General features: G+C 42.7%; 1 protein-coding gene across 3 annotated transcripts in view; it reads left to right on the forward strand.

Annotated features, from left to right (window-relative positions):
• Positions 1-12,551, forward strand: part of LOC146171485 (sodium- and chloride-dependent glycine transporter 1-like) — a 155,423-nt gene extending 142,872 nt beyond the window's left edge. For all 3 annotated transcript variants that reach the window (XM_084586506.1, XM_084586507.1, XM_084586504.1), the window contains exons 13-15: positions 3,805-3,911; positions 5,827-5,994; positions 7,470-12,551. In XM_084586506.1, coding sequence (XP_084442632.1) covers positions 3,805-3,911; positions 5,827-5,994; positions 7,470-7,718 — 524 coding nt within the window. In that variant the 3' untranslated portion in view covers positions 7,719-12,551. The remainder of the gene's footprint in view (positions 1-3,804; positions 3,912-5,826; positions 5,995-7,469) is intronic.
• Positions 12,552-14,655: the final 2,104 nt, after the last annotated feature.

A 14,655-nucleotide genomic window follows, 5' to 3' on the forward strand; every position in this document is an offset into this window, starting at 1 on the left:
GCTGCGAAGCTGAGTCAGACCAGCACGAGAAAATGTCAAAAGATTTAAGGAGCCGCAGGCCTGTTGCTTACATAGCATTTACACTGCTCCCTTTTGCTAGTATTAAAAGGGGCATCCCGAATCATGTCAGGTTCATCGTCAAATAAGACTTTCAATTCAATAATATCGCAAGCTATCATCCTCCCGCCAGCGACATGTAATTCATCAAAAATACATTTCTTTCTTTGCCTATAACATGGTACGACAAAGGTGCACTGAACTTTAATCGCGAGATTTTATCTGGCTTAATTCATCTCTTTCAAAAGCAAGCGCTACCTATTTCACGCAACTGCAACCAGGTCCGGCGCCATTTTGCAGGGGTCGATTGGAAATCGAACTGCAGCAACATATGTATCGGTGCTGCGCATCTCGGTGCAAAATTTAACGACTTCCTGTTCCGTATCGGACGGAAAATTCCTAGCGCTCGCGAACAAAATATTTACCTACAGTATCTCGATTGATTTGATTCTTCACTACTATCGTCCGAACTTGGGGCCATGAAAATTTGAAAGGATGCGTGAAACAGTCTTTTGTTCCGCTCTTTCTCTTTTCTTCTTTTGCGATCGCGGAGTTTGGCAGGGTTTCTTTCGGAAATTTGCATTCCCGTGCTTTAAGTTTCTAGGCGTGAGCGATGACTAGTGGTTTTGGTTTTGACAGCTGTGACAGTAGTGGTTTTGACATGCTGTAATTGATATTTTGCCTGATATGGGAATGGGAGATGACTCGGGATATTGCAGTATGGAACTCCTTTAAGCAAGATATTTAATATGTGCGATTAGTCATTTGACTGCAAGGAAGACGGCTAAAGTTATTAGCGAAGAGACATGTTGCAAGCATTGGGGATTTATAAGCATTGCAGTTGGGGCTTGAAATCATGGTTTGTTCACACTTGATCATTCGGCGACGAGAGCGAGCGAAATTCTCTTCTGCGCCAAAGTATCCACCGAAAACCTAGGCGGAAAGCAAATTTGGTCCGGGACCGAATCTTGTCGCCGGGTAATTTCCGGCAATTTCTATCAACCAATATGAAGGCGAGGAGGTTGAGACAGTGCTGCCCGCGGCGTCGACCGCCGACTGATAGCATCCTCCAGGGGCCAACACGGCAACAGCGTGCTCGCAAATGACCATCGGCTCACAATAAGTGGCGGCCACAGCCGAACTGCTTATCGACTCGATAAAGCGTCACCCTGAACACAAAAACAGTCTTTTGAATGAGATTTGGAATAAGATCGACGCTGTCCTTGGTACGAGCGATAAGTATGCACCTCTTATTTACTATGCGTCCAAATAGCAGGTTGAAGCTCTTATTGCCACAGCACGTGGGTCAGATGTGCCATGATTTATTGAAGATTTTTTTTTTTTGTACGCAAGCTTGCCATAAAGTATATTAATAATACCTGTAATAATAATACCTTTATTTTCCATCAAGGTGATGGGGGAGGCAAGAGAAAAAGCCCAGCAATCGGCTTGACGAGCTCCCACCCCCCCCCGAAGAAAATACAAAGTAAAAATACATAGGCAGAGCAGTGTAGCGTCCACAAAAAACAGTAAAATAAAATAAATAGAAGTACATTCCACTAGACATCGCGTTCAATGATAGCGCATAAAATATTGACAAGAACCAGCACCTTATTGCACATGAAGAGAGAGTCGGTAACAAAGAAAAGAAAAGCGAGGTCGCTGTATGATCAGGCAAAATAAAACAACAGAAAAGGACCAATTTCTTTCCATAAATGCAATAGTAATAATAGCAGTGTCAGCAATGCAGCAGTGACAGTAATAATAATAGCAGTGTCAAACTGTCGCACGCAGAAAAGAAAAAGAAAAGACAGCAAAACATTTAGAAGTTGAGTTTTTACACAAAAGAAAAACAATCTCAATCAATTCCCGTCACAAAGGTAGTGACGGGAATCAAGATAACAACTTTGAAGACCTCAAATAGCATATCCAAGACAAACAGGTTCAGTTGCTGATAAAACTACTCTGACGTCATCTTTCGATGACTGTTCGAGTTGAAAATCATGCTTATGCAGTAAGTTTAACAATTTTGGAAGGCGACATTGAATCATCAGCTCACCATAATTTGTGCGGCATTGAAATTCGTTCCATATGTCTGAGTAACGAGTAGGGTAATGCACTTCCTTTCTCTGCAGGCAAGCCAGTTCTCTCAAAAAGCTGACATTGTTACGTATTTTCTTTTTATAGGCTACAGCTAAGTGATAAGCGTACATATCATGTATCGCCATTATGATATGATGATAGAAACTCATGTAAATGGTTTTCCGTGAGGAACCGGAGCAGGCTCCCGCTCTTAGCGTTGTCGATGAGCCATTTAGAAAAGTCCTCTTCCCTTGTTGTAGTTAGACCCACTTCGCGCAGAATCTGTGTCCATGATGCCCTTGTCCCTGCACAAGTCCATAGCAGGTGGCGAACATCCACCTTTGCAGCGGTGTGGAACACTTCGGGGATGTGGTTGGTCCGATGTCTGCCGGCGATTCCCATCGGCATGTTACCGATGGGGTAAGGGCCACCCCAGCTCTTATCCTTCTAAGGAAACCTTCCTCCAATCTCGTTAAGTTACGAGGGAGTGGAAATGTACACGGGGGAATGAGGGCATGTGTACGTTTCCTTAAAGAGGATGCTAAGATGGGAACAGGGGAGCGGGCATCAAAAGGGAGCCTGGTGGGGGGCGCATTAGTGTTTGGAACTTCGTGTGTGAGGTGGTCAACTTTTTTCTACTCAGCGTTCTCAGCATCGTCTTGTGTCCAATGTATCTGGATGCTTATCTTTGTTTTTTCCCCTTCGACGCTTAGCATAGCTGTATGCTTTTGGCGGCGTACGTAGCTTCAGTCGAGCGGTAAGTTTAGGGTTAACGGGAGATCGCAATGGAAGCGGCGATGGCGGCGATGTGTTAGCTCAGAAGTGTGAACGAAGGAGCGTGTCAGCGGCTGCGGATTTCGCTCGCTCGCGCCTCCGAATGCTCAAGTGTGAATAAGTCATAAGCGCCTCTGCCTGGTCCGGATGTTTTCTTTTTGTGCCGGGTCATACCTTTCTGCGCTATCCAGCTTGCTCCGCAGTGTACAACAAAGAAAAAGGATTAGGAGGAGCAAAAGCATGAAGCACCTCAAGACAACCATCGGGGGAAGGGCAGGACCTAACACCAATCACCTAACTAATAATTGTATTGATAATTCTTCCTCCTGTTGCGGTGAAACTTCCCTAGGAACAAATTTAAATTGAAGTGCACAAGAAATTCATTAGGTTAGCTAACAGATTTCAAAGGAGTTGACCCGGATTCTGAGGAATGTTTTTCATCTCCATTTTCTACAAGATTCCATATCTCTGGAAGCTTTGCCTGCTGAATGCTGTTTTTTGAAAGCAGTTGTTCACTGTAGTCGCGTCTAAAACTCGAGGAGAATTTTCCATTATGCTTCGTATAAAAAAATTAGATGCTCACGATGATGAATGATGCCTTTTAGCAATGGTTTGCAGCCAGTCACACTTAAATGACGTGTCATGGAAACAAAAAACTCCACTCATGCTAGTAGGACTTGAAAATTACATTTTTATATAAGGCTGGATTCCATAAGTCCAAGCGGGCTTGGGCTTCTGTAATATCGTACTTAATTTCGGCGAAAAACCGCTGTGGCTTAATTGTAGACTGCCAGCACGTCTTTAATTAAGGAGTCAGCGAGCATTTCACAGGCCACACGTATGTGACTCGCCAGAATACTTGGCGGGAACTAATTCAGTGTCATTTCACAGGCGTCGATCGCTTTCTGGAGGACATCAAGGTCATGCTTGGTCGATATCCATTCCCAGCGCAATACTGGAGGTTCGTCTGGAAGTACCTGGTGCCAACGATGATTTCGGTAAGACGTCTTACCTTAGACTTCCATTGGGCTTTACTGAAGATTGATGTGGTTACTGCAGTGAAACGGAAATGGTAGTGCGCATCAAGAGTTCGCTTTCTGTTGCAGTTTTTCCTGCTGTTGATAAGCGCTTATTTTTCTACTTGTGCGATCTCAAGGCGTTCATTATTAGATTCCTTGTGTTTGTTTCCGACGCTTAACGGCCCGAAGTATTCAAGCTTTCAGGGCCATCGCAGTAGAGGGCTCCGGAAAATTTTCTCCATTTTGTGTTTTTTAATGTGCACTGACTTGCACCGTACTTACTGGGCTTGTACTTTGCCAGCATCAAAATGTGGCCATCATTGCCGGGAATCAGCCCACGTATTTCAGTTGCCCGCTCGGGTTTCCTGACCCCTGATCTACCACGGTGGAACCTTTCTTGCTTCGTTGCTTTTATCACATAATGTACAAACAATTGGTAACTTGGCGAGGAAAGCAGTTCTTTAGTATCTCGTGACTGGTAGCAGATAGCCTGTGTCCTTTACAACTGTCTTTGACTGAGCAGGTGAAATAACTGTACTAACCAACTGCACTCTAGGTCGCGGACAAATCGCGCTTCAGCTCGTCTGGTCAGCTGTTAGGACGCAACTTAGGCTTTAGCAGTCTTCCCAAGTAAGTAGGGCTACACTTGCTTGCAAAGATTTACAGTAGAGAGGCAATACACGTACTGAATACCTGCATACTCACTGAGTGCACATACGTAAGTGTCCATGCTGACTCTAGTGATACAAAATGTGCATTGTATTCTGATGAAATTAAGCATTGTGTTGGTATGTTGCACATAAATATTTAGATGTTTGACCATAGGGCGTCCTAAAAGTCTTTGCTGGCAAAATAGCTACGACTCAGCACTAATGATGCGCAGACAAGATTTTCGGCTTTGTAAATTTTCAAGAAACGTCGCTTGTGTTGACAATCAAGAAAACAATAAGTAGTGCAATTTAACAAAAGTCCTCAATGCCTTACAGGGTCTTAACTGCCAGGCGAGTCCAAAATATTGACTAACAGACTGCTTGAGGCTTAGACTTAGAGGAGCCGTCGCGCGTTCAAGAGGTGCAAGCTTATTAGCCCAGCGCGCATCCTTAGAACATTGCCTGCAGAAGAAGAAAAAGAAAATGCTTCAAGTGATTGAATACTTGAAAAGGCATCATGCCAAAAATCAATATTATTTAACCTAGAGAGCCTGCTTGTCACACCTGTGCTAAAATAGGTCGTCCTTAGATACTTATTTGACTGAAATCAGTCTTGCATGACTGCATACATGTCACTACTGTAAGTTTTGACTGGTTAAAAATATAAGCGCATGCCTCACAATAATGCATGAGCTCTTTCTCTTCACAGAGAGAGGATGTGCCAGCATAATTGTATATTGCAATTTATATGAAAAATGTCTTTCCAGCCTTCCAGTATGATGATGCTCTAAGATAAGCATATAGGCTATGTCAACAATTGCCTTCTATTCCTGGCACTGTCATGTTGTTGACATTACGGTTGGCTAAGGTTCTGAGAAATATTCAGCAAAATGTGTTCACATTTCTTTCGGCAGGTAGCCAATTTCAGGCAGAAAACATTAGCAGGCAGATCTGCGATAACTGAAACTTTTCTTTTTGCTATATTTTTACAGTGTTATCGTGTGCAACTTAGGGAAGGTATGAAAGTGCAAAATAACCATTGTGATCAGTGGTGCGTGTTACTAGTTTGCTTCAGTTTCTTTCGCAATCCTCTTTAGCTTTGTGTCATTCGTTTCGGGCACTTACAATTTTAATAAGATCGACTTTGAGTTAGCTAGGCAGTGCTCACCGAGACAAACACAGAAGCGGACAGAGTTATAGAATTTTAATCTATTGGATCACTTCATGTCATTTTATGATTACAGGGCATCTTGGTATTCTCTTGGATTGACATGCCATCGACTAAGTATGGCGACTATGAGTTTCCTGCCTGGGCTACTGCTGTAGGCTTCATGTTTTCGTTTACTTCAGTAAGTGCCATACCTATTGTAGCCTGCATGAAGATCTACAACTCAAGAGGAACTTTAAAAGAGGTGAGTGTCCGCCATGTCAGCATGCTCTTTCGTACTAGACAATTCTTTGTAGGAGGTTAATGATAATGCTTTTGGAGAGGTTGTTCGCCATCTGGCATTAATGTGGTCAGGTGAACATCAAATAAAGGAATAATAGGCTAATGTTTATTTAGTTCCGCTGCAGCTTGTGGGTATTCTCACAAATAAATAAATTATTGAATCAATCAATCAATTATGCAATTAATCAATCAGCCTTTTTCTGCTCTAAATTAGAGAAGGAGACATGACTGAAAAGCTCACAAGTTGGCAGAGGTCCTGCCCTTTTTTTTTCGCATTGGCATTGCATCGGACAAGCGGCATCTTTCATCACAAACATTTGAGGCAATGCCACTCTGTTTTCAGCAAAATGATGCTAGAGACAGCAATATCGAAGCTACATTAAGCATGTTTGAGGAACCCATGAAAAACACATGCTGTGCATGCTGAGTATAAAAAGTGATGCGCTAAAACTTGGTTTCCATAACAAGAAATCACGATTCCTTGACAACCATTGTTCATAGCAGCAATGCACTTTTTTATGTCATAGTTTCCATACCAGGCGGAGGCATGCTTGGATTGTTTGTACCACTTTCACAGTTGAAGGCATAATTAGAATCTCAAGTGTGATTTCATCCAACTTTATTCATCTTATCTGATGATATCTATAAGTCATGATCGCTAGAGTTTGGAATATTCAGACGCGGCACAAAGACACAAAGATGATAGTTTTGTTTTTTCTCATTATGTGAAGGCTGCATGCCTTAAGGAGCTAGTAATGACACATTGAATGAGTCAATCCTAATACCCAAAAATAACACCATCAATTTCGAAAACGATGTACGATTAGAAGCCGTGAAACTAGTATGTAGAAAACATTTCTAAATGCAGTATGACTTTTTTGCCACTTGATTAGTGACACACACACACACACACAAACACACACACACACACACGCACACACACACACACACGCACACACACACACACACACACACACACACACACACACACACACACACACACACACACACACACACACACACACACACACACACACACACACACACACACACACACACACACACACACACACACACACACACACACACACACACACACACACACACACACACACACAAACAAACACACACACACACACACACACACACACACACACAAACAAACACACACACACACACACACACACACACACACACACACACACACACACACACACACACACACACACACACACACACACACACACACACACACACACACACACACACACACACACACACACACAAAGAAGCATTTGAAATTTATATCTACTAAAATAAACCATATCACAGCTCACCATGTCATCTTCACCCTTAGCCCAATCACGAAAGCTTCTTAGGACTTGCCTATTATGGATCCTTGGAGCACTGACATGCTTGATATCCTTGCCCGTGCAGCGCATCAAGATGTTGGCTCAACCGACGGCCGATTGGGGCCCAAAACTTCAGATGCACCGCATGGAGACACACAGCCCCAAGCACACGGACTCGCAGGTTCCTTTGGCGTTGCCGAGCTACAACCAAGATGGCGACGACGATATCGACTACCCTGTTTACTACAAGCCAGACAACGGAGACTCAGAATCCGAAGCTGGCGGCATTAGTCTCAACATACCACCAAAGAACCACTACGAGACGGGCCTATGAGGGCGCTGTCATCAGTCACTGCCACCTCCAGCGAGCACCAGCTGCGGGGCCGCTTCTGTTGTGACGCGGCCCCGACGTCGCCGGCAAGACGTCTTACTAGCATGTGTCGCAGCAGCACCGTCTTCCACGGAGAGGTTCAGGGCCGGCACCTTGGCTACCAAGACAGTCTGAGGTTTTTTGTACCATGCAACTGTAGTGTAGCAAGGGTTTGACACTATGGAAGGTATAGATTAAATCGCTCGGCAAATGCCTTTAGATGTGGATGTGCTCAGACTGAATTGGGCTGCTTTGGATTAGTTTATGATTGTGCCTGTCATCCCTGGTTAATACTCCATTTTTTTATGAAGGAGTTGTACTGGCTTGATCAGTATCACAGGAGAGCGAACATGTTTTGTCTTTGGTGTTCAGCCAGTGAGGCAGGACTTGTGCAATGCCCAAAGTATTCATGCTGACTTCATGGTCGCTCTGTGCATCTTTCTAGCAGCGAGCAGCGCCAGCTAGGGGCAAGATGGCGGTAGAAATGCTCAGCGTGCAATAAAAAACTGCAGTGGTTAACTACATTTCTTTGTATACGGACAGAAGTTCCTAAGAAAATTTACGACGTAGTGTGGTGTTCATCCGAGAATTGGTTTACATGCTCCATTAGCGAAATCTACAGCGGTGTTACTCTGCTACCCCATCATGACACAATGGCTTGATATCCACTCTCCTCATGGCTACCACGAGCTTGTATAGAAGGCCAGCTCACTAATGGTTCTGGTCTGGGTTCAGAAAGTATTAAAATTAAAACAAAAAAAATTCCGCAGGTTGTTGCTTTGACAAACGTGGTCTGAGGCAGCTTTGCAGTAAGTCTACAGCTTCCAAGCTTGCTAATAACCTCCTTTCCTATACCATCTTGGTAGATAGTTTGGTACAGTTTTAAGCAAAGTGGTATTCAGTTCAGGGAGGGATATGTAAGCGAAAGCTTGCAGCTTTGTTAGTTGCATGCATAATTGAAACAGACAGCCACGACAGTACCATTGCATTATAGTAGCTCCTTGAATGCAGTTGTTGACAAGTATTTATTACGACAGAACACTACAGGCATGGCCACAAAAGATTTAGCTATATAATCTGTCATGTTCGCTTAGAGCCAGTCGTTTATTGATCTGAAAAATCTACTTCGTTTCAGCTTGACACCCACATCTCAGGTTCCTCACCACTTGGGATTGGGAAATAATCAATAAAATAGCCCGTAGAAGCAGGTTAATAACACTTGGCGTATGGCTAACGTCGATATTTCTAATGGGAACTGATAGCATTGCAATCAAAATAAATTTTAAGCTGTTAACTGCATTTGTTATATTGAAATTTGAGGAACGGAACGAAGTCCCGATGTCAAGCTGGAACAAAAGTACACTCCCTCGAAGATGGTGCGCTGGGCACCAGTGTGCCCATGTATTATATCGACAGCTAGTGAGTCTTTGGCATAAGATATAAAGTATCATTCATCATAAAAATTCAGCTACTGTACACTGAGCTTCAAAATGTATCATTTGCAGGTTGGGTGCAATGCAATGAAAACATCACCTTCACTAACATGTAGAAACTATATTTAACTGCAGAATCGCTATACATATCACTTCTTCAGTCATTTGTTCATAAGTATAATCAACATGTTTTTAGGTTCTCTTCTCAACTAATGCCTGAATATAGATTTAAGGAATTGCCAAAATATTACTGCACTTTTCATGGTGGATGAGGTATTCACAAATGGGCAATAACATATGCTAGGTCAATTAAGCCCAAGGTGACACAGTTCAAATTGTTCAATGCTTCCTTGCTGTCAACAATTGCCAAAAAAAGGCACACATTACTGGAATATCAATGTGACAGTTATTACGATAATACTGTATAGATACTCTCATCTGGTAAGGAAAGGTCGCATAACTCAGAGCTATCGATAGGCTGTAACACGACTGTGGAGAGACCAGACTTATCTCTTGGGCCTCCATCAAAACCTAGACATAGGATAGAACCCTGGTGGTGGTGCACCTACGAGTCAAGCATGAGGGCTATTGAACCATCGCAACAAGCTGCTAATGTCTGCAGGGAGCCTGCTGATACACTGGCGTTAGCGAATACATTCATATTTCAAAAATGAAAACGCCTTTGTAGGATTGTTAACTGCTAGGTGCTATTCAGAAAAAAAATATTTGGTTTCAGTACTGATTGGCACTTATTTTGTGATTGCACCAACTCTCGACAGCATTAAAAAGGCTCAACCTATTTCAGTGATGTGCTTTTTGCAAAAAATGCAAATGAGAACATTGATACCTAACCCAAGTTGCTGACAGTTTGTGTGCAGCGTGCGAATGAGAGCATTTGCAGACTTTCGTTTTCATTAAGCAGAAGCCTACATATATGGTTACATACGTTTATTCCGACACAGAATAGCTGAGAATCAGTAAGCCGATTAGTTTGTGCATTTTTTGAAAGCACTAGCTACACGATAAATCAGGACGATGACATTTGTTGTGATCTTACTTGCTCACATCTTCGATAGGGAGGACAGTGGTGTAAGACAGTAAACACGATGAAACAATTGTGCGCACGTCTTCCGCCTGTGCAGTATCCATGACGTGAACAGTACCCAGAGCAGTGATCAATTTGTACATAGTCATACTTGTATATTTGTCATAAAACAGCTGATTTGTACTTACATGTATCGCATTGTTAGGTTCAATCTGTATTGTACATTTTCCTGATTATTTTGCTCCTGTTGCTGTTACTGCTGCAAGCATTTTCTTTTGTTGCTACGATTCTGGTTAACTGAATGCATGCATTGTTGACCATCTGCTCTGCAATAGGCGGACTGTTGATGTGTGTGTTGGTTATAGATGCACTTGAATGCTAACCTGCTGTTCCAGTTCTCAGAGATAAAATTAAGAATGCACTATGATTAACTCAATTTCCAGAAAAATTGTCTTAAAAAACAAAGAGTAGAATCGCACAAACATTCAAGGAAATTTGTGATTGTGAGCCAGTAGTGTTTGCGAAACAACATATCACATGATGAAAGTATTACAGATAAAACATTATTGCATGCCAAGTATATTTGTTGACACAGTGGGCCCTTGTTTAGAAATCTGAAATGTGCACACACCAAATTTGAATCTCCTGATTTTCTGTGACATGGGCATATGCTTCAATTATATTGTTTCAAAATATCATGCTGGAAACAGTGCGAGGCATCTACTTTGATGCAAATTTAAGCACAGTGTATTCGTTGATTTGTTCTTTTAATGTGAGCTACATTAGCATGCTTCTTGCTGTTAAGTCAATGAAAAGGGCAATTTAGACAATTATTATTTAATTTTGTATAGTTTGGTGCTAATCAGTGTGTAGAGAACACAGCGACTACAACTCTTTAAATGCCATGGTGAGCAGATCCTCTTGTGAAGTTGCACATATTTGTATTTGCTGAAGTGATAAAAGACACAAGGGTGGGTGCCATTTATATGGTGCCGAGTTTGTCACTGTCAGTTTTGAAGAATTCACAGTGCTAATGGATCATGCGATATCGACCCAAACAGAATTGTGCCAACAAGGGTCGACGACATGTGTGCCATGTGATGTCGCGTTTTAAGGAGCGCGGTTGCTAGTCATTTTTGCTTGAGTGCAGAGTGAATTTTCATTGCATATTGGGACATGTAGTACATTCATAGGCGTGGTTGTCAGCTTTGAGTTCCCGTATGGTGGGTTCTGTTATACGTACGAAGGATGAAGTTTGCACTATGGACATTATCTCAGTTTGATTTTTTTCACTGAAATGCGCAACGTCATGAACAATCAAAATACCGCAACGTCAGTGGTCAGTGTCTTGATTGAGAAATAATGTACTTTTATTTCACTACACTTTTGTTGGAAATATGTTAGAAGGCTTTTAAATGAAGGTTACTTTATTAACTCTAGTGAGGGGCACAAAAATAGGGAACATATTTCACATTAACCTTTTTTGAGCACCACTGTACGACAGCATTTTCGCCGGAGAATTTCTCATCTTCTGCAGCAGTTCACCGTGGTCTGGTTTTGTCATGGTCGTTGAACTTATCGCCGCAGTTCTTTCTAAATTTTTTTTGGCGTGGTTGCTCGATTCTGATTGCCACTGAGTTGGTTAAAAATGAACACGCTGCAAAAGGGAAAAGAATCGCTTTGCCGCTTACTGTGGCAATGTTATGATATGCACGATGTAAGTTTTGTGATAATCACAACACTTGGTCACCAGCGAATCTCGCTTTCCAGGCCTTTATCTGCGGAATTTAACTTACTTTATCGTACGGGTAATTGTGCTGCTCTGAGAAAAAAGCAGCAATAGCTGCGGTTGTATATTGTAAATTTTCTTGACATCTTGAAAATGCTTTTGCGCTCTTAGAGCCACACGTGTTCAGAACGAACAAGAAGTCTTGGTAACGACATGGTGGGCTCAAGCATTTAAAACGGCAAGCTTGTTTTCAAGAGAAAGCATTTTTTGAAGACCCCTTTCGCAATAGTTACAGCTAGCAAAGCTATTGATTAGAGGAACTTTCAGCACTTTGTTTTGACTATTTGTACGTACTGCGTCACTTTAACTTGCTACTCGCTTTATGCAGCTCCAGTGTAAGCATCGGACCCTGGGCTCAAGGAATGTTTTGAAAGACATGTTTTCTTCTTGTAAATATGGAACATAGCAAGCATCATCACAATGTTTCAGTTCCTCGTATCACATATGCCTTTTTTTCTGGATGACTTCATTTTACTACATGACATTAAATTTGTTGCATGAACGATTGCATAATAAACATGTGGTGATAATCCGGCACCTTGTTTCATTTTTTCTCCTTGTGTGGATTTTGTGTGGATGCTAGTGGTGGACAAGCTGTCACTGTCGTCTCTAAAAACGAAGCCATGTCGGGAAGCCGCCTCGACTTGGCATTTGATACTAACTAGTAACGCCTTGCATTTTAGCCTTAGATCAAAAGAATACAAAATTTGAATAACACTGGCCTTTGTGTTGCTTTTGTACAGAAATTACGAACAAACTCCAAATGCAGGATTTTTCCAGGTGCTAGGAGTTACACCGAGGAGGTGAACTGCATATAATGTTACTCAATACGTAGCCGTGTTTGTTTATGCGAGTACACTCCCGAGAGGAACGGACTGTTGAAGTCATATAAGCAAGAAAGGTCACATGAGCTTAAGCGTATGATGCAGGAGTTCTCTGGTCTCTGAGTCTGCTAGTTATCGGAACCACTGGATTTCTCCAGATGGCGTACAAGGTATAAGCGTACCCAGTATGGCAGAATATAGATATTTGATGATATGAGCAACGAACGATAGATACATGTGAGAGAACACACACACAAAAACTACGAGTGGGAAAGGGAGATGTCTACAATAGGTATGGGGTGCAAAGGATCATTTGGGTAGGAATGATAGTGCTAAGGCATAGTTTTTTGGCGCTCGGATTTGGGCCTTAGCAGGGTGCTGCACTTAGCAGGGTTGTGCTTAGCAGGGTGCGGTTGGCAAATTTCCATTGGGTACCTACGGCAGAAGTGCAAAGCGAGCTGTGCAGGGTGGCCTAAGCTGGGTATCGTTCAAAGCACAGGAACCTCAACAAGAAAACATTGCTAAGGAACACTTAGAAAATGGACCCTTTTTCCAGCAGCGTCCTTTACATGCGCCAAGCTGTCTCGCCCGCCATGTTTGTAATTAATTCGCAGCGCGTGTTTTTCTAAGAACGACGTTTCTTCGATCAACAATCGTGGGCCAATAGTTATGTGCAGCGCAGGTTCCTCCTCGGCCCTCGCAGGTGCATGCGAGATTCGTAAAAGGAGCGGCCTCATTAAAGATGACGAAGTCAGGATCGTCAGTGTCCTTCAGTCAGACGCTAAATAGAGCAAGTGCGGCGTGGAACGTGCGTTTGAGAAGTTTTCCAAGGTGACTCTCGTCTATCTGCTCTGGGCAGCTATAGCGAGCGTTGCTCTCAATTACTGACATTAAAACATTGAAATCCCACCAGTGTAAAAGAATTTTCGCAGAAAAGGGGCGTGGCAGCTTAGGCGAATCGAGCAACCAAACGTACTCCGCCTTTCAGCTGCATGCCTTTCAAGGCAAGTAGACAAATAATCATAATAAAAATAGTCATATAATAATAAAAATAATAAAAAACGTGTTTAGTTTCGCCACTTGGCACGATGTTGTTGGACATTAAAGTGTATCTGTGTTGGATGTATCATCTTCGAGTTGCGGAAGATCCTATGCCGTATTGGTCAGCACATTAGAAGATGGTAATAAGAGGTGTTGCTGCAACGTGTCTGGAGTAACCGCTGGTGAAGTCTTGTCCGCACAGAATGGATGACAGTTTCTTGAAACGAATATCCCGGTTGGAGAATGCAGGCTGCCTCTACATGATCTGGACGGCGGTTAGTGAAACTCTTTTGCAGAATATGAAAGGAAAAGCGCCCAAATGGGCCACAAAGGAAGATGCGAAGTCAGTAGTACGTTATATGCGTTAAGTGGCACGAAACGTGAAGTGGCCAACAGGTATGGGGAGGGAGTGCCTATGATGTTTTCAGTACCGGTGAAGTTCGACCAAATCTGCTCTTTCAGGCAAAGAGAGTCAGGCCGAGCGGAGGCACTAAAATGCAAGGCAAGCCCCATTTCAACTACATGAAATGTGTTGTATATAAAATTAAACAAACTTGTGAATAGCCTACATCGGCCAAACAGGATGCGACGGTAATGATCATGCTGGGGAGCACGAACGCACGTTAGAAGCTAGGGAAAGTAGCATGAATTTGACCGAACATTTCCTAAAATGCAAATGCTGGCCGCGAGTGAACTGGATGAATATTCTTTGCCGCGGCAGCAACGCCGTGGCGCGCGAAATAGCGGAATCCTTTTTGATTAAGAACGC

The sequence above is a fragment of the Amblyomma maculatum genome, unplaced genomic scaffold (assembly GCF_055883805.1).
Source record: "Amblyomma maculatum isolate TAMU_Amacu unplaced genomic scaffold, ASM5588380v1 scaffold_22, whole genome shotgun sequence".
In the NCBI taxonomy this organism is placed as follows: Eukaryota; Metazoa; Arthropoda; class Arachnida; order Ixodida; family Ixodidae; genus Amblyomma; species Amblyomma maculatum.